General features: G+C 44.4%; 1 protein-coding gene across 1 annotated transcript in view; it reads right to left on the reverse strand.

Annotated features, from left to right (window-relative positions):
• Nucleotides 1–20,795, reverse strand: part of atrn (attractin) — a 132,636-nt gene that overhangs the window by 97,825 nt on the left and 14,016 nt on the right. Inside the window, exons 3-11 of the mRNA XM_040136426.1 lie at nucleotides 20,250–20,363; nucleotides 19,803–19,931; nucleotides 15,982–16,178; nucleotides 12,789–12,957; nucleotides 10,728–10,818; nucleotides 8,652–8,901; nucleotides 7,740–7,923; nucleotides 6,605–6,759; nucleotides 2,593–2,677 (exon numbers count right to left, since the gene is read on the reverse strand). Of these exons, the coding sequence (XP_039992360.1) occupies nucleotides 2,593–2,677; nucleotides 6,605–6,759; nucleotides 7,740–7,923; nucleotides 8,652–8,901; nucleotides 10,728–10,818; nucleotides 12,789–12,957; nucleotides 15,982–16,178; nucleotides 19,803–19,931; nucleotides 20,250–20,363 (1,374 nt within the window). The remainder of the gene's footprint in view (nucleotides 1–2,592; nucleotides 2,678–6,604; nucleotides 6,760–7,739; nucleotides 7,924–8,651; nucleotides 8,902–10,727; nucleotides 10,819–12,788; nucleotides 12,958–15,981; nucleotides 16,179–19,802; nucleotides 19,932–20,249; nucleotides 20,364–20,795) is intronic.

Genomic DNA, 20,795 nt, shown 5'->3' on the forward strand with positions numbered 1-20,795 from the left:
CGCTTATTTGTCTGACCAATGCAGGAGTGAGTAAGTGAATGTCTGCTTCATATTTTATTACAACATCGGTGGTTCCCCTCAACATTCAAACTCAAACCTGACCTTTGAGACAACGCCTTCCTCACATCACTGCCTTAATCTCTAGAGAAGCTCCTCTGGGTTTGGTCACATTTTCTTCTCCCTATTATGCAATTTATTATTTTGTTTTTAAGCTTTAAAACACAAATTGCTTTTCAACGTCTTCGTCCCAGAGCAAGAGAGTTTAAAGAAAACTTAATAAATTCTGTGTTGAACTCGGTGACTGCAGTTCAATCTGAATTTGATCAACTGAGTGAACGATGGCACGAAACAAACTCTTGAGGAACAGGAGTCATCAGCGAGGCTTGACTCAACCAGGGCCGGTGAGTCATGTTAATATTTGATGCGTTCTCTACAACAGGATGTATAATTTAACACAGATCGCGGCGTCTTGCTCCGCTGCCCGAGCAGATCATATTTGAGTCAACCCCTTCTGGTCACAGCACCATGCCCATCACAATCTATTCACATCGCAGACTGATAATGAAATGTCATGTATGAATGCGCAGGAAAGGATTCTTTTCCGAGGCGACAAGGTTTTGTGTTTTTCAGATGTAGTCTCTCTGTCAGCTGGTCGTGGTTGCAAGTGTTTTGCCGTTTTTCTCCCGTGGAGGCCACGTTACGTCGGGCTGAAGTAAGATTTTTGTCTTTGTCAGCTCAGCACGTGGACCACCCCCCCCAATTCCCATTCACTTTTATAAAATCTATTTTAAAAATTTCACTTCCAAAGAGGTCAACCGTGCATGACAAGAGTGAATATTTTTAATATGAGATGATGAGATCTATTGGAGCATTGCATCTTGTTTGATGAGAGACTGTAGATTTAAAGGGTCTGATCCCAAAAAGCAAAACGGGCGAGGCAACAGCAGCAGCATTTAGATGTTTCTTTTCTATCTAAAGTTCTTCATTCGATACACAGTTCTGTTGTCAACTTTGGTCTCCCTCTGCCAGCAAATGATTCTATTCAAAACTTCAGACACCCATGATGAGTTTTACTTATTCGAGAGCAATCATTTTCAGTAATTTTTCACACCAAACAGTGAATATCTCAGTTTAGTTTAATCTATTTTCGCTGTCGCCTCTGCTGAGTGTGTGCAGATTGTTCCCACAACCATGTTCTGAGTGCACAGAGATGTGATCATGAATAAAAGAACCAGGAAAGGATGAAAAAAAAAGAAAAAAAATCACGTCCCAGCTCCTATTTACATTAGATGCAGATAGGTATTGCACACGTCTGTTTGCATAACATATTCCATTTCCACACACCTTTAAATACCATGAGTGCATAATTAAACAAGTGTGGGCCACAGAGGAAATAACATCTGTCACCCTGGGTTACATGCGCTCAAGAAGCAAGGCTACTGAGTGAGATCAGGTTAAGACAGGAAATAATAGCACATCTTCACACAAACTGCAGTGGCCAGTTGCCCCCCCCCAACTCGATCCCTACCTATTTTAACCAAGAGCGGTATATTCTATCTGACATACAGGTATAACCCAACTTAAAAAGGAAAAAAAACTGCATAAAGTGTTGGGCCACCATGAGCCTTCAGAGGAGCTTCACTGCTCCCTGGCACAGATTTTACAAGTCCGTGGAACCATCTCCAGACAGATATTTCCCCCATTTGGTGTTTTGACGGTGGTGGTGGAGGCCGCTGTCCAACACGTCACTCCGACATTTCCCGCATCCCATATCCAATCTCCGCGTGTTCAGCTCGGTTCGGATCAGGTGACCCGCGAAGGCCACGGCATACGAGGCGCGTCATTTTCTGAAACTCACCGCAATATTCATTGACCCCTTGCGCCCTGTTCGGAAGCCTCTGCATTTGTTATGCCTACCCGATTATTCGGAGAGCTGCCTCTTGTCTTTCATGGTCCCAGTATTCGGAACGACGGTGCGGCGGGAGGACAAGCTCTGCTGTCAACGAATGCAGACTCTCGCCCTCACCACATAGATGTGTCTAAGTTATACAAAACATGTTGACTGTCCGTTGGTGTGAACCATCTTATTTGGATCTCAGTTTTGGTCAGAGTTTGAATCTAATTGTGTGGAACTGAAGGACGCAACCCCTGCAGTAATGATCGTTCCCTTCATCTTTCTGCCACAGTGATACCTCCCTTTTTCTGACTGCAGCATATACAGATGTCTAGGTTTCTCTAGATCTGAAGTCAAGAACCGGGTTTCGGATTTCTGAAACTTGGCGTCCTGTTCAGAAATCAGGCTACTGCAAAAAGCCACAAGCACCTTATTATAAAACAACAGTACATAAGTATAACGTTAGTTTGTATTATTTGCTAATTAATACCCTGACTGAATTTACGATAAGACCACAAAAGCAGGCCCCAGCAGGTTTAGTCAGACTCTTGTGATCATGATTTCACGCGACGACTGTAATTACGCCCAAATTGTCTTTACTTTGGCTGAAACACTAAACATAACGAAAAACAAACAAACACTTCTGTGAAGCACGCTGCAAACTGTGCTTCTAGTCGAGAGCTGCATAAAAAGATTACCTGTCGCTGAAGACCGCCGAGTGCCCGAAGCGGTTGACGTCATGATAGAGGTCCGGTCGAGGCAGCACTGTCCACTCGTCACATGCTGGAATGAAAAGAAGACACAGTGAGGTCAAACTGTCCACCTTCTCCCCACGGACCCCCACCACCTCAATATGCGACTCAGCTGTTTACTACACCAACGAGAAAAAGGGACCAGACTCAAGCGTTCATTTTCATGACAGCAGTCGTAGCAAATCCCTCTTGAATTCAGGACCTGTCCTGTCTCATGATTTTGTGCTGCCCCTCTTTCCTGTGCTGAACGTCTCTCTCCTGCATCTTGTTGCACTCTGCCCGGACGTCTTCACCTTTCTGCGCTCCTTCCTGGCTGAAGCAGCGTTAGGGTTTCTTCCTTCGACCTGACTGATATCAAATACGCAGTTTCTGGTCATCTCCAAAAATATTTACCATTAACTGACAATGACACACCCCACTGACAATGCAGCCTCCTGTGTTCTCCTGCCTCAACGAGCTGTCTCAACCTCTCAAACCTACTGCAGATCCTTCACAACATTGAACCACTGCACCCTGGTTGACAGAAAAGGTAACGATATCGATACGGTGACTAAAAAGCAGAACGGAATTAAAGGGTTTGGGTGTTACGTCACATGGTTGACTGTAAAAATGTAAACTGAATGAATACGTCCGTGCAGGCTTTCCTTTCAAGGGTGCGGCTCCATTATACACCCCGACTCGTTGTCTTCACGCATGTTGACCGAGGTGATCAGTGACACAACTTCTACTGATTTTTAGGCGATAAACCACAGTGTCATTTGCTTGTTTACTTGCGGCTGCTACCTCTTAACACTTAGGAAGAAAAGACGGTTTTACTAATCTTCTAATGCACAAGTGCAGTTTCCGCACACATCTGCACGTGTGTGTAATACCGCGTGCAAGATCGTAACTGATCTCAGAACGGTCGAAGCTGATGAAAGGGCAGCTTGACGAGCGCACTTCCCTGTAGTGAGCTATAGATAACCACCCGTCAAAGATCCCAGGATTATCCACGATGCTCATGCGCAAACCTCCAAAAGAAATGCTGCATATTTTTAGCTTTAACTGGTCAAGCACTGCTCGCCTCGTCCTGGTGGCACACCACCGGTCTTCAGCGGTTGGAAATTCAGCTGACGTGCCGCCGGGCGTTGGCCAGACCTGTAACAGCTGTAAATGTCCTCGACCAGGGCACCGAGGGCCTGACTGCTACGGGAGCAACAATCGCAGTAAGAAAATGCAATCGGGCATCTGTGGGTTTGAGCCATAGCCATTTCTTCTTCTCTTCTTTTTAGGACAGGTACTGGACGGCACTTTTTCCATTTTCTGACGGCCGATTGTGAGGACAGACAACGGCTGATTTGAGAAACGAAGGTGAGGACGCTTAACTGCCATGGTAGCGTGTGCCCAGTTGTTCTGACCCTGTGACACACCAAACAGCCTGGTCGGGGTCTTTCCTCACCTCCCTTCTGGTGGTGCTGGGCCAAAGTGGACTTACATGACCCTGAACAGAAGAACTTCAACCAAAGTGTGATTTTCATTCTTAGACTGTTCATTTGACATATTTCTAGAGGTGAAAGTATCCAATAAATCACAAGAAAACTCACACATCTCTTTCTTACTAATCCCATTAATCACCTTGAAGGTCCCAACTTAAGGGTTTCGGAACGACTGGTTTAGACATCTAGGTTGCACAGCTGTTTTCTATATATATCTATCTATCTATCTATATATTTCTATGTGAAGAAGTGCCTAGCTACATGTTGGAATTCCGTCACCAAAATACTGGACAAACAATGGATGTAGACTTTTGGACCCCGCTGTATGTGCCCTAGATGTGAAAAAAAAACCTCACTTCACTTTTTTCGACAAAATTTACCCCCGTTTTAACTCAGACGTTGAGATGTCTTCACCTCCACATCAAACGAATGGTGACGGTACCTGTAGGTTTGGTTATAAATGAAGCTCCAGCTGTATTTGACAGTGTACACCTATCATGTTGACACAAAACAAAAACAAAACAAAAAAAAAGACAAGAAAGAATCAACAGAAGGACCCGGTGTGAGAGCCTGAAAGTCGGAGCTGCCGGAACGCAGAAGAGTGACTGCAGCACATCACTTTCCTTTAGCACAATGCAGTGCAAGTCATCACGGTTTCCCAGAGGAGGGAGTGACATCTGTGGGGGCTCCACCGTTCTCAGGTAGACAGTGCCCTCTAGTGCCACGGACCCAGACTGCAGGTGTTGCGGTGCGCTGCCCCGTCGGAGTGGGGATTTATTACAACACCATCTACCAATGTCAGGACAGCGGAAGGCCCTTGAATTCCACGCTCTAAATCGAGTTCAGCTTGTTAAGGAGGGGCAATTAGTCCTTGATACGTGACCCATCTCAGATGTAATTACCAGACAATTACAGAGCTGCCGCTGCTGCCGACAGCGACCCTGCAGCTGGTTGGTGGTGGTGGTGGTGGGAGGAGAAAAATAGCCGGCTAGTCCTTCTCTGTCCAATTACAAAATAATACAGAGGATGAGGAATGGCAGGTGGAGAGAGAGGTCAGAACAGAGGCAGGGAAAAAAAACAATAGTTGAAGTTTTTCATTTCTAAAGTTCGACTCAAATACAAATTCTCCAGGGAAATCACGAAAACAATTACTTTCTCGCAGTAGGAGATGAGTTAATCTCATTGTGCCAACCAAGTGGGGACACGTTGTAACAAATGTATAAATAGGACACTTTGCCAAAAAGTAAATTAATGCGATTCCTCCACACACGCTGCTGCAGCCTTCACCTTTACAAAAGGGGACACTTGCCGGAGATGTTTCTGTCCGAACATGCAATTCTCATCATATCTCAACAAAACCCGGTTGCAAAGGGGGGGGGGGGTTTGCTTGTGCCCCCGAGACCGTAATTGTCGCTGCCCGTCAATCATTTTCATAATGACACGGAAAAACAGAATGTCCTGGGGCCATTTCGTGGCCTGCGGGGAATTCTCCCTCCCAGCCAGAAAGAATAAAGCTTCCCCCTTAATGAGCAGCTCACAACAGCGCTGCGGAAGGAGGCCGACTCAATTTACAACAATGTTCGCTGGCAGCCCACGCAATGAGGATGCCAGGTTGTTTTTCTGACAAAGCAGTGCTAACATGTGTTGGGACATATCAGAGACCTTTAAACGGGATTGTAATTAGAATCTTAAAATAAAAAGTACGCTACAGTCGACAAACAACTCTTGGTCTTCGTATTGAACCAATAAAGAGAGACAGGAAACGTATTTCTATCCAACAGTCTTCTCTGCTTCTTCTTGATATCAGACACACATGCACCAGTCTCTCTCTGCTGTTGAGCAGCTGCGTCACACAAAGTGAGGGTTAAGTCTCTTGATTAATGGCGCCCAAGAATAGAGCACAAGAATAAACACTGGAATGAACACTAGAGATTTGAGATTACAAAGCCACCAGTGTGAATCCCAGACTGACCAGTTTAGTGCTTACTTTAATAAGCTTTGATCACTCTGTATTTACCTTTCTCAAGGAGTCAAGTGTGAGCTGCAGCTCCGGGGGATGTTCTGCATGTAGATATTACAAATCTTAACTGAGAGTGAGGGCAGGCACTGACGCTACCCTGCCGGAAAACTAAACTCCACATTATTATGAGTCCTTTGTATGAAAGTGGGCTGTGGTTTTACCGCTCATGTACCTCGAGTCGTGACATTTGGCCTTTTGTTGCTCCAGTGGAGCGGCTCAGTGTCCAACAACAAAAGACTGCAGCTGTACCGAGCAGCTCCCAAGTGTGATTCCGTGCGACCGTGTGAATGCAAAGCAGCGCCGTGCGGGAAAAAAAACAGATGATGATGCATGCGCAGCTGAAGTGAGGCTAGGAAAGCAGTATGCGGGAGCTGCTGCTGCTGTGTGTGTGTGTGTGGGTGTGGGTGTGGGTGTGGGTCCGTGCGGGTGTGTGGGTGGGTGGGCGTGCGTGCGTTTTACTGACCCAGACTGTAGGCCAGGAAGTCGGAGGAGAAGCACTTGGCGCCATGGCTCATGGACGTGTCGTTGTGCGTGTTTCCTCCAAACACCAGCATCGTCCCGCTCACTATGACCGCCGTGTGGAGGTAGCGGAAAAAGCCGCTGTCTCTCAGAATGGTCCTGCACAAACGCACCGTGATAGTTGTTATACAGTTAGATGTTATACAGCTGGTGCTCTCAGACAAGCAGTGTGGCTGACTACAGATGAGTTTCATCCGTGGTGACAATCCCCACATGCTAGTGTGGCAACTGTTTTTGTAACTAAGAGACAGTAAAACTCCTTTTTGTTTACAGCTGTTTCTCTCCCTTGCACACTTCGACTGCCTGGTGACCTTTAATACAGTCCTCTACGATAGTTTTCACAACAGTTTCAATGTGGAAAACGCTTGCATGCACAGTTGCAAACTGCAAGTGCACAGCTCTTACCTCTGAATACAGAATGATGTCCTTACACACACACAAGTGAAAAAGACTAAATTGCATTCTCAGTCTACGGACATTTCGTATTAGCGCGAGCTTCGTTGCTTACTACAACACAAAAACGCGTTTGCAAGCATTTCTCCCTATTTAACATCAATACTCAGGCAAGCACCGTTCATTTTCAACAAAATCTCTAATCAATTCACCTCTCCTTCCATGTCAAAATGTTGCAGTGTATTTCGTTTCTTGTCACTGCGGTGTAAATTGTGTTTTAGTGTTGTATTTTCCTCATTGTTATTTGTGTAACTTTTCAGGAAATCACCACTGTTTTGATGAGAATTAGCTACTGGTCTAAAGCATCATTGGATAAAAGAGGTTGAAAGTTCTTATTTTAAAACGCGAAAATGGTTTGTTAGAGAAAATTTGGTGAAGAAAACGGAATATCGCAATGTGATGTGAAATATGTAGCGTAATACCACAACTGCTCTATGATACAGCTCTGTGTTGTACACTGGGGGTTTCTAGCCTTTCTTGACTCTGAGCTCCTAAAAAATACACAGTATTTCACACTTCCACAACATACTGCACTGTGAAAGTATGTATGTGCTGTATGTTGTTCTCGTAGCGAGCGTGTCAGTAAGAGCCACTTTACATTACTGTCAATAAACCGAGGTCCTCACCACTTTCTCTTGTCCACGTCAAACTTGTACAGGTCTCCAGCCAAGCCGTACTTGTTGGCACTGAAGGCCTTGTAGCCTCCGTGGATGTAGATGGCTCTGGTGCCAGGGTCGAAAACACTGCTGTGGCCGTAGCCGCCCTGAACCAGGGCGCCGTCTGTCGTCACCACGCTCCATGTGTTCCTGGCTGGAGGGTCACACAAGCATCTTTCACTGAGCAACGGAAAACCGGCTTCGGGTTGCCATAACACAACGGACTCAGAAAACTGAGGGAAAACTACAGTTGGGTCAAGCGAGGTCTCAGCGTGTTCTCAGGGAGGGGTGAGTTTCTGGCTCCCAGCAGGGATGAAGGGGTGGTTATTACCGTAGAGCTTAAATCAGTTTACACACTTTTTTTTTATTAATGAGGGTGTGTTAACTCAATATAAATGTGTGTATTGTTGCCCCCTGAAATGCATTACAAGTACAAAAGTGGCATCAGACAGCCATCAGATTTAATCGGTGTCCGTTCAGGTAACGACAGCATCCAAATCACTTTCATTTGTGAGCAAATTGTCCATCAGCCACAGTGGCAGGTTTATTCATCCCACTTTCTCAGACAGATTGGCTTTTAGAAGACAATGAGACCTCTTAATGAAGTTTGGTTTCCTGCCAACGAGGCTGGTGGATTAGATGAACACACCACCCGAGTCAAAACTCATTAGCTTCATTATGGTGGCCACTGTTAATTTCCTGTTGTTGTAAACCGATATATTAGGCACTCCCAGCCAGGGCCAAGGTTATTAGCTCAGGCAAGGGAGCAGCTAGAGGTTGGGTGCATTGCTCCAAGACACCTCGTAGGTACGGGCACTGAACCCATGACTTTTTGTTTCAAAGACAAGTCTCTCTACAAACCTGACAACACGTACAACTTACCAATGTTGTACTCCTGGACCTGGCTAATGTAACCATAGAGAGGACAGTGTCCAAACAAAACCAGCATGACAGGACTGGCCCCCTCCTCGACGGGAGGCACGACGTGGGCGGAGTGTCCCACCACGGCGTACTGCTCCTTGGCCCGGGGGCCTAGGAGGACCCAGGTCTGGTTCTGGACGTGGAAAACCCACAGCTGGCTGGACACGTTTCCCGAGGAGTCAATCTTTCCTCCATACATGAAGATCTTCCCCTGATAGAAACACAGACAAACAGTGGAGCAGAATTAGGCCTTTAATATGCAGAGGTCCCAAAAATAAATGGACATGAACACAATAAATCTTTCAAGTGAGTTTTACAGCATGAAGAATCACTGTTACGCACTATGTTAAACTATGGTACATTAAATATTTGGAAGCTTACTCTTACTGTCGTCCATACATTAAACAAAAAAAGAAAAAATTAAATAAAAGCTTAACTCTAGTTTGACTACTTTTCGAAAATGTAACGCCGGAGCCAACGCCGGAAGAAATTAGATGTGCATTGCGAGAGTCATCTGCCATTTTAAGGATAGGGACCATTTTTCAAGTTCTCTCTGTATTTTTAGTTAATTTATTTGAATTACTTTATCTTTTTGTACACACACACACACACACACACACACACACACACACACACACACACACACACACACACACACACACACACACACACACACACACACACACACACACACACACACACACACACACACACAAATTCTTTTTTTGTGCCTGTATTTTGTTTTTGTTTCTTTCTGCCCGTCTTTTTCATTTTTCTATTTCATCTGATTTGTTTGATATCTATTCGAGATCTGCTTTACATCCTCTGTGAAATCTACAGAATAAATCCACATGAGGAAAGCAAGGAGAGGCGTTTCCATCCAAGCATTTTTTAAGAGTTGAAACATTTGCAGTTTGTCCACACACTGGTCTAACTATTAGTATGTAGGAGGCCAGTCCTGAACTTTGACCTTTTGTACCTCATTATGAGTGAACCAAAGCCTGGCACTCTTCAACTACAGTGATCATGAACTATCATTCTAATGAAACCTAATAATCAAAAGTAAACGTAGCAAAAAAAACCCACTAGGGACTCTCCAAGAAATATTGAATTCCTTTATTAGTATTCCCTGGAACAATTTCCCCTCTGACAGAGCTGAATACAGTCTGGAGGTCAGACAGAATAATGTCTGCTGATCTCGAGATCTGAAATCATTTTCTCGATTTTCAAACTAAAATTAACGTAAAATTTACTCATAATATACGTGCAAGCATTGCAGATAGTACTGAATAGAGAAGCTACTGGGGGTTGGGTACCTGCGTTGTTATTACAAGCAATGGTTGTAGTCGAGTTTGTGAGCTTCACAATTGATTTGTTCAGATTAGGATTTCAATTTTGGGTAAATCTGGTTGACTTTCTTTTTCTTTTTTTAATGTTACCTGTACCGGTACATTATCCGTGGTTGCAAGACTTCCATCACTTCTATCTGTTACGTACCAACGCAGATTTGATTTCAGGTTTGTCTCGTAAGCCCACGTTGACTTCCATGACACATTCATACACCGTGATGCAATTTGTGAGTCACAGGCACTTCGGCTCAAACCCGGTTCTCTCAAACCACAGAGCAGACAGACTGCGTCTTCCTCTGAATCCTCCTCTCTCTAATTTATTATTCCATCAGCGGCTCCAAACAGTCTTTCTGGCTGGGAGGAAACTGCTTCACCACTTCACTGCAGCACATCAAAACCCAGCGATTTATGTATTAGTTCCAGACGACAAACAGACACTACGGAAAGGATAAATAAGAGGATGGGGAGTTTATAAGGTTTCTGCTAGTGCCTTCATTTAATTTGGTTGTCATCTGTTCTTTCCTCGTCCTCTTCTGAAGTCGTATTCATCGCGCACTGAGGCTGAGTCGGCAGAAACAACAGGTGCATGGGAAGCGCAACACGGTAAGAATGAATACAGTCATATTGGGTCGTGTCAATGTACACCCTATGTCTTAGCAGACGTGCACTTCTCCCTCTCTCCACATACCTCATGAAGAGCCAGCGAGTGGCCGTATCGCGGTGTGACGGTGTTGACGGAGGGGTCGAGGGTCAGCCACCTCTTGCTGCTGAGGTTATACCTTCAGAAAGAGAGCGAGGAGAAAGGTGTGGTGAGCGCTGCAGAAAAGCCTCTCAAGGAAGATTTGTGCTCCCTTGCAAAATGTATGTCAGTATGTCCTGATCTCGCCGGGGTTGGATCATTTTCACACATCAATCAATTCCCCGTCATCCCTTGGCCGGTGAGCTTTCAGCCAAGTATCTTTATCTCCAAATGTGTTATACAATTACACAGTATGTCTACCTAGGACAAGACTAGGTAAACCCACTGCAGCAGGACAAAGATAGAGCCTGTGGGGAGCACCTGACTCAAAATGGTACAGGATGTTCTGTAATTCCTCACTTTTAATCTCAGTGCGACGGGGGGGGGGGGGGGGGCGATTTCAGAGTACCGGGGACCTCCCTGTAATATAAAACTGTGTGTGGGCTTGGAATATGGATCTGAGTGTTCCGAGTCTAACTGTTTGTATGCAGATCAGGCCACAGAAAGGAAGAACTAACATTTAAAAGGAGGAGATCCAAAGCGGTTATTAAACAGCAGTAAGCAAGCTCTCCGGCCAGCAACGCCTTTTCAGTTCTCATTTTCTTCCAGAGAGGTTGATTCAAAGATCAATACCAATCTGAAGCTAGACCCAGAAGAATGCAGGCGTAGCTAAGCATAGAGACCAAGAACAGGGTGAAATGCTGGGGATGACAGGACTCCAGGTAATCCCTGTGCCCGGCCATAGTGATCCAGAATATATCCTCAGTGAAACTCGAAATAGTCCATTTTTAGACTGGCTTTTGCACTGATTACACAATAAAGACGGAAGACAGTGATCTGTGAGGTGCTGGTGGGCCAAAACTGTTAGCCTCTGACACAGCCAGGCCAGCTGTTTGCCCCTTTCCAGTCCCAATTCTAAGATAAGATAACTGCCCTCTGGCTGTAGCTTCATATCTAACAGGCAGACATGGGAGCGTTATCAATCTACTCATCTACCTTGTGTATTTCTTTCCCTCCTTTTGCCATTTTTAAGATGCACATGTGGGTCAAGCTTATCTTGCTATCAAGCCGCTAACCGGTTCTGATCATTCAGATGCTTCCACGACTAAACTGATACAAAAAGTGCCAGACAAGAAAGACTGTGGTACATAAAACTACATGGTGTTAGTGTGTGTGCATATCTATCTCTCTCTCTTTCTATATATCTATCTATCTATCTATATCTATATCTATCTATATATACACGGTGTTAGCCTCAATCAAGGCTCCAAGGTCTGACGACCTCTGACATCTGAGCCCTGCTAAACTGATCCACCCATTACCTATAAATACGACACAGGAAATGCCACTTATCATGAGCTTTGATTGTGGGTCTGAGGTTTAGGGTAGTCGCATGGTCTTTTTTCACATAATGTCGGAAATCACTCTTCTTAACGTACCTTTTTACACTGCGACCGCATTTGGAATAGGTTACACTGAGAAGGGACTTTATGCTACTGTCCAATCCGACTATGTCAAGGTAACAAATATAAGACGCTGTGTAAAGTTAGCAGAAAGCTCCTTTATAGTCTCACATGATAGACCCTGGGCAGAAATTTTAAAAAAAAAGGCCCTGGCCTGCCAGCAAACCATAAAACCAAAACACGAGCCAAGTGAAAAAGTGTGATTTCCTGGGTGGAGTGCAGGGGGAGGAGCGTCAGTCTCTCCTGTAATTTTGTGTTTTTAAATCACTACCTTCACCCTGTGCCCAACACAGAGTTGTCTGCACAGAGCCACGTTCGGTTTTTCTTGTTCAAGTCCTGTGGCTTCTTCCCGACAACACCGACGGCCAAGTATCACTTCAGCACTTGGTCTAACAGGCGTGTAAGTTAAAAATATTTAAATCTCTGTAACAGAGACACTGTGTTTCACAAGCACATTCCCCACAGTCGCATAGCAACGGCAGGACTCCTGTCAGGCAGCTCTTTGGGAGGAGAGTAGAAGTAGATGCTGACGGGGGAGAGCACTTACGCTTTGACCATGTGATAGTCGGAGGCGTTGAAGACATAGCCTCCTATGACCCACATGATGCCCTGGTCCACCACAGCCTTGTGGGAAGCCCTGGCCAGCCCGGCCTCGGCGTACGCCTCCCGGCACCAGAAGGAGGAATTGGCAGGCACCGAGACGGAGCAGTCTGGACCTGAGGAGGAACAGAAAACCACAGAATCAAGGCTCCACGGGAGACTAAATCATTCTGGCAGCTCAGTGTATTCATTTTTTTGAAACTTATGATGAACACAGTAAACAAGCCCCGACCTTTAAGGGGATCATAAAACCAGATAGCCTTAAGAAAGGCAAAATAACACTAAAATGAATCAGCATAACAACAGAAAAAAACACTGTAAAAAAACTTCCTGCACTAACGGAGGATTAAACTTTCACGGGCTTCATTAGTTTACTTTTATGTCCTGCAGCCGATCAGAGGGAACAAAAATTTGGGCCATCTGCTCTCTATGAATTGACTGTGTAAATGGAAAAAAAGAAAAAAGAGGAAAAAAGAACCACAACTCAAAATTGATTTCATTTCTTAAATTATGAGAGCAAAATGTGAAAGAAGGGGCAGAAAGTTTAAAGCAGCATTTTGCGGCCTTTAGATAACTGAGACTGATGATCCAGCTGTGGAGTAATTGAGCATTAAAAATTAGATCCCGAAGGTTTTTAAAATACGAGGTAAAGAGCTGTGTGGAGAAAAATGGGTGAATTACGGAGTCTTTATTTGAGGTTTAATGAAAATTAGGAACCAATAACTATTACGGCCTTTCTGATTTGAGCGGAATAACTCTTTAAAACACAGATGACTCTGGCCAAAGCTGCCTTCCCCTGTTACTGCACAAGAACAATAACACCGGCATAAACCGGAATCGCTCCTGAATCAAGGGAAAAGATTCTGAGAAGTTTTTTTGGCAAACAACCTGCCACGCCAGAAATAGAAAGACCGGCCTTGCACCGGCGAGCTTCTGAATCACACAGGTTGCGGTGAGGTTTGAGGGGCAGTTTACTGCTCTTGTTAATCTCATGTCTGTCCATCCTACCTGATGAGAGACACAGATAAAACCTCCCCGGAATGAATCATTCACCGACCAATTAGTGCTATCACTCCATCGTACAGGAGAAACAGGATGTCAACCACTGGGGGAGTTCCTTATTGATCATTATCAAAACAATGCAGAGGGGGCCATGTGACAGGAAAGGAAGTGTCGTGATTCACTCCAACAATCAAGGTCGCTTCGGCCCATTCTCCTTCTTGTTTTGGCCAGCGGCTGAGAAAATTCCCCAGTGGTTAACATTCTTCACTCCGACTCCAGTATCGCTAAGCAAACAATATTACCTTTGCACCTTGGTGGCATTTCCATAAATAAAACAGAAGGTGGCCTTGGCCTCCCTTAAAGATGCAATTTGTTGAAGGCTACGCGTCTGTGAGAGCGCGACTAAACGCAAGACATCAGTCTCAGCTTTTGCCCTGGTTGGTGTAGAAAATTCATCTGGGAGACGGCAACAAAGTGTGCCTTTCCTCGGCTAAAACACCACGACAGGGCAACGAAGGCTTGGAGAAAAAAAAAAAAAAAAACACCAGCCTTTTTCCCAACTCCCTCAGCTTTGGTAATTAGATCATGAGCACACTGAGCTGCTGATATAACTGCAGTTAAATTTAGCTATTGTCTCTGCTTGTGCCGAGCAGCGCAGCGGAGCCGTTTAAGAACAAACAGAGTGGTTAGAATGCCCATGTGGTCTGATTCAGAAAGAAAAACAGCAGCGTCAGGTCCTCACCAAATAAAAAGGACTCAATATTCAGGCCTTCAACCAAAATGATGAGGGAGCTGATCCTGATCCAAAAAAGGTTACAGCAGATGGATGTTGTGGAGGCAGCGGGAGCCTGAATAACTGTGGTGGAGGGTTAAAACTGAAGGAGGCACTGGGTTGAATCACCAGATAAACAGGCAAAATCTGGACGGATAAAGTCGGTAACCCTCTTTATTAAACCTCCAACTGCTTCTTTGGGGCTGCTTGAGTGTTCAGCTGCATTTCTTTTCCCCATGTATTCCTGGGTATGTTTTCAAAGAAAATAACTAGAAAGCTGTGATCTCCATAATATATTATACTATTGTTGGACAATGACGAAAAAATAAATAACTGGGTCAGTGCATGGTATCCATGATGTAAAGGGTTAGTTGAAATGGCCTCTTATTGGCATTATTGTTAAATGATGTTTTGCAGAACTGGCTGGTTTTCTTAAGGGTTTGTACACTGAGCGATGGTTTCACACAGAAGCGTTAACCCTAGTCCTTAAATAAGGCCCCCCCCACCCACCCCAACACACAACTCTAGAAGTTATCCTTTTAGACTTGTATGGAAACTGCCCCCTCACCGCTGAGCCGTAGCGTTGGGTCATCAGGCAGAGGGAGGCCAAGACAAATAATCCCAAATCTAAACACACTTTTTCTTTCTCGCAACCAAAATTCTTTTACCTAATAATATGAGCTGTGTCCAGCAGTACTGTCAGCCATTCTCAGGGGGTGGTACACAGGAGCTGCCCGTGATCAGATTATTTGACTACTTCCTAGTTAATAGTCATATGTGTTAGCCTGGTAATCACACTGAATTGACATTTCTTTTCATTTCAGTCATTCTACGTGAATTACTGAAAAAGTCGGAGACGCGGGCGACAATTCAGCGGTTTGGAACCAAGCTAACGATGTGGTCTTCTTGTACGTCACTGTTCTCAGCTCTAATCACTTTACGCCCTCTGACCGTGACCCGACAGCTCTGAACCAAAACACACGCAAAACCCTAGGCAGAGGTGTTGCACATAATCTTCTTTACTACTGAAAGCACCCAACCTGCCCCCCCAGAACAGACAGAAAAATAGGGAGGAGGCACGTTGTGTTTCCGCAAATATCCTGTATTCATCATTTTGGCTGGTAAGAGGGAATCTTGGCAGCTGAATGTACGCTTTCCAACCCCTGGGAGCAGAGCCACCGTTCATTCTTTGCATAGGACGTACACCCAGTAGAAAGCTTATTTTAGTCACTGAGGAGGGTTTGGCATGCGCGAGCCTGCTGAGGCCATCTTGATGACATTGTGCTTATTCAAACCAGCGCGGTGTACGAGACAATGAGGTCACACCACTGGCAGCCGAAGTGCCGCTGCTGCAGTTCCAGCCCACCTTGCCATCCGGTCGTACAGACGCAGGTCTTGTTCTGGCAGTCGCCTCGCTCGGGGTAGCCGCAGTCGGCCAGGCAGTAGGGGACGTCACAGGCTTCTCCCTTCCAGTTGGCTTGGCACTCACAGTACACCGAGCCACCGGAGATCCCCACACGACACTCGCCACGGCCTGAGCAGTTGTTGGGGCATGTATTCACCCTGGAAACAGTCAGAGAGAAAGACACAGAGAAACCAGGATTCAAAACCTGCCTTTAGTACAGATGCTGAATAAAACATCCGGAACACATTTCAAACGACCGAGTTGCATCTGTTTCTGTGCAAGGAGACGCTGTCCTCAGGCTTAAAGCTGAAATATGCAACATTCCCCTTCCGACAGCTGAAGGTATTGTTACCGGCAACGTCCTCCTTAATCAGTTGGTCAAGCACCTGCCTCGACACTTGTCACTCTCCTCAGAGGGGCCGACTGCACCGAAACAGCCTCCAGCTAGAGGCTGAGGTAACGGGCAGACATAGTGTCCCCGAAGGCACCGAAGAGCAGATGGCAAACACACCCAATCTGCAGTAAAACAGCCAGGCTGATGCTCTCCAAGTCTTTCGATAGGTCGCGTCTGTTGTACATTTATCTTTTAACACCGAATGGACGCATTTCGTGCCAACAATCAAACCTCCTCCTCTCAGAGTCATACCTCAGTAAAATGAGAACGTACAAACATACACATATTGCAGGGAATCAGAGCAACACACTCTTTCCAGTGACGGTATATGAGCATGAACATCTATAGATCTTTTAAGCAATCGCTTTAAAAAAAAAAAATTTTGGCTAATATTTTGGGATCAAATTCAGGCGTCCCCGTGAGCAGGATCTCCTAGTAGCCGATGCAGCATGACTTTCCAATGCTGCAGAATTTAAAAATGTAAAGAAATTTTGGCTAACAAAAAAAACAAAAAAAACAAAAACAGGGCTCTAGTGGAGCTCACAGCTAATTCTGCAGCTCTGTCCCAGTTCCATTCTGCTCATCATGAGCAGGTTGTGTGTATGTAGTATGGTCACATGGGCAAATAGGAGAAAGAGAAAAATGCTAGATTTTTGAGCGTGCCGCTGTTGAGACACTGCTGCGTCTAACAACAGTGAAATGCCCAAACAATTGTGGAAAAGCCCACAGCTGTAGAAAATCTTCTTGGAGGTCTTGGAAAACATAAATGAAATGATAAATCTTTAGAAAATCATTTGGTTTTCTTTTTATGAAGTTTAATCGGCTGTAGCTGTGAAAAGTCAAACGATTTATGTCCATACATTGCTCCTTTCCCGTTGTTTTCTATAACAAGAGTGAACATGTCAAAAGTTTTGCAGTAAACTCTAAGAAAACAAATTATCCATCAAAGCAAGAGATTGAAGTTAGATGCTTTTTTCCTCCTTAAGATAAACATGTTTGGGAGGGAGACAGACAAAGGGCCTTCGTCATTCTTTCATGTCCCTTCAGCAGGGATGGTTTGATGTTCTGGCTCCTCCACCTCTCCCAGACACCAAAGATCGGGGGCCCAGGGGCACTTTGCTTTCATCCAACTCTGTGCTTCACAGCCCAACTTCAATCCTATCGCTATGGTGATGGTACCAATGAGCGAGGGAAGAATGCAGGGGTCCATTGTGTCCTTTTCGCAGATGTTTGGAAGGGGCAGGCTCCACTTTGGCTTTTAGAATATTATTCCTCTTTATGCCAGTTGAAGCAAGTGCCTTGGAGAAAAGTAATGACATTGTTGGCTCTTACTGACTTGTGAGGTTTAGTTCGAGCCATCTATCTGTGGCTAGAGTCTCTTGCAACAATACACAGATGTTCTGCAGATTAAAGGAATGCGATTACATTTTTGAGCTAGAATGGCACATTTTTGAGCTAGAGTGCACAACTCCGCCAAGGCCAACGTCAGACAAAATACACCAGCCTCCAGAGAAAATAATACATTAATTAATTAAAAATAAATAAATACATTTAAAAATATCATAGTTTCTGTGTTCATAGATCTGCAAGCAAGATAAGGGGACAAAGGGCTTTTTTGTTGTTGAAAGAAGACCCGACTGGCCTCTGAAAGAGCTGATGTTGCAGGACATGCATAACACATAGATAAAGTGAAGCTTGACACAAAAGCCGGTCGTAAATCCTGGGTTCATAAAGCAAGAAATTATCAAAGAAGGAGAAGCCTAAACCAGGAGGAGATAGAAGGTCAATTTAAAGGAAAAAAAAAAAGCAAATGTTTATGGTTGCTAATGACTAATATGGAGAAAGGGGTCAACAGATGAACTTATCAAGGGCAGCCATTCATGTGGAGCATTAATCTGGACGGGTTTTGGTCTCTGAGCTGATTTACAGTACGCAACATTGTCGATGGTATGAGTCAGTCCAGCCGCTTGTTGCAACTGATTCATATTGTATGTGTTTTTCAGATCGCTAGCACCACAATTACCTCTGGTTGACTCTAAGAAAATCCCACACATGTGAGGTGTAGCATTACATTTCTGTTTCGCTGGATTTACTAATGCCAGCCTGTAACCCCTACAGTTCAGCGTCACCACTGTGCCGGATGCTGGTGCAGATGAGTCCACTGCTTGCTCACAGTTAAAGTAATGCCGGTGTATGGAAGCGAAGAGGGGCCACAATTTTGTCAAACGTTGTAATCTATGGAATGTGAGAGTCTGAAATTCAACCACTCCTGACTACTTAATGTTGGAATTTTAAAATACCACTAAATTTATAGAATCCACAGATGTCTAGTCGGTTCCATATAGGCCTGATTGCTGGTCTTGGAAGCTCCAAAAATCTCCACCAATTCGAGCAAACTTGATTTTTCGATTTTCACGTGAAATTTTCGGATCTAAAAATGACCAGAAATGGCAAATGAAAATTGGCGAATACTGGAAAATATAGAGGGAAATTTAAATTCAGACACATGGTTTATGAAGCAAAATATAAAATTAAGTTGTATTTACATTTTACCATAAAGTAGTAGTAAAAAAATATCACTAGTGGTTTAATTTCACACTTTACCCGCTCAAATTACTACATTCTTTGCTTCAAAAACAGTGCTCCGGTCAGCATCACTCGACAATGGGCAGCTAATGAATATTTTTGGCCGCATCACCAACACATGCCCCAGTACGCCCGTCGACGGCAGACGATGGTGTAACAGTCCAACAAAAACACAGGGCAGACTGCAGCAAATGGACGGCGGCAGCCCGACACGATCCTCATGCTGGAGCGCTGACAACCGGTCGTGTCAGCGCTCAGGCTGAATCAGGCAGAGAGTGTGTGCGTCATTGTGTTCCAAGGAAGGGTGTGAAGTGGGCCCTTCCCCTGAGTGAAGCTCAACAGCCGGCGAAACAGAAAATGATCCCGTGGGGTCAGCGTCAACGCACTTGTGATTTAGTAAATACTTTTATCCAGTGACCGACTCCATCATGGCAGTGGTACACATTCAGCTTGATACGAGGAAATTGCCTTCAAAAAAAAAAAAAAAAATCAAGGATATGTCCGGAAGTATCGTTTAAGACAAATGACCACGTCTAATTTCATTTTTACATTCATTTTGGAGGAACGACGTCTTGATGTGATCAACTTCAGCACGTCAAAAGGCTTGTGCAAGATACTTTGATTATATTTAAGAAGTTGACTGCTGTTTTCTTTTAAAAAAAACAATGAGCACTCAGTTTAAAACAGTGCATTACCTCAAGTCTTTCCTTGTTTTTTTTTTCATTATTATAAACAAGGAAATGTAGGACGTGGTAGTGGTAACAAAAAACTTTTTTTTTTTTTAATGTTGTGTTTCTCTCACCTGTAGGAAATGTTGAAGCCGGTCAGGTTGTAGGCAGCATCACTGAAGAAGTGCAGCAGGGCGTAGCCAGACTGAGACACCACCTCGGGGACTGTCTCATTCCCATAACGCTCAGGAACAATGAGACCACTGCAACAAAAACAACACAAAAGTGAAATTTAAGGCTGTTAATGAAAGTAACATAAGTCTTTGCTTGTTTAGGCAACAATTTAATGGTTCAGTAATGGTTTTCCCTACCACCCTTTGTTAGTCTGTGCCTCGATTGTGAGTTTTAAAATCATAGAATCCAAATAATGTTTCAGAGAAACCAAAGTTTTGCATCAAAATCTGTGAAATAAGAAAACGTAGCGGTAGATTTCCACTTCAAGACGTCCAATCCACATAAAGGCTTACCGTACTCAGACCTACGTCAAAACCAGCCTTCAGTCCCATCCACAGTAAACGCACCTGAAAGCAGCGAGAAGGGGAGCGTAAATGGAGTCTCCGTCGTACACGTAGAGGTGGTCCCAGCTGCACTCAGTGGCAAAGTGGTTGAACCGTAGTCTAAGTATGGTGTTGGGCCTGGAAGGAGAAAAAACAAAACACAACACAACACAACACACACACACACACACAGAGGAAGACCATGAGAATGCCAGCCTGCGTGCCATATTACTACTTACAAATTTAAAAGCCCTCCTGTGTTATCACATTCAATACAAACATTGGTCAGATGAAAACACAATGTATTTAATGCCTTGATATATAGGTCACAACCCACAGAAGACAGAACTTGTGGCTAAGTCGATCAGCTTGCACGTTGGTGCAACAAACAGACTTGTGTAGTTTTCTATCATCCAGAATTCTTCTTTAACTTTTTTGCGGTCTAACACTGGGATACTTTTTTTTTTTTTTTTTTTTTTTTTTAAAAACACAGTTCCCAAAAGGTCCAACTCTGAGAAACCAGACAAAAACAAACAAGCCCTGAGCAACTCAAAATACTGTTTCCCAAGA

The sequence above is a fragment of the Xiphias gladius genome, chromosome 10 (assembly GCF_016859285.1).
Source record: "Xiphias gladius isolate SHS-SW01 ecotype Sanya breed wild chromosome 10, ASM1685928v1, whole genome shotgun sequence".
Taxonomy (NCBI): Eukaryota; Metazoa; Chordata; class Actinopteri; order Istiophoriformes; family Xiphiidae; genus Xiphias; species Xiphias gladius.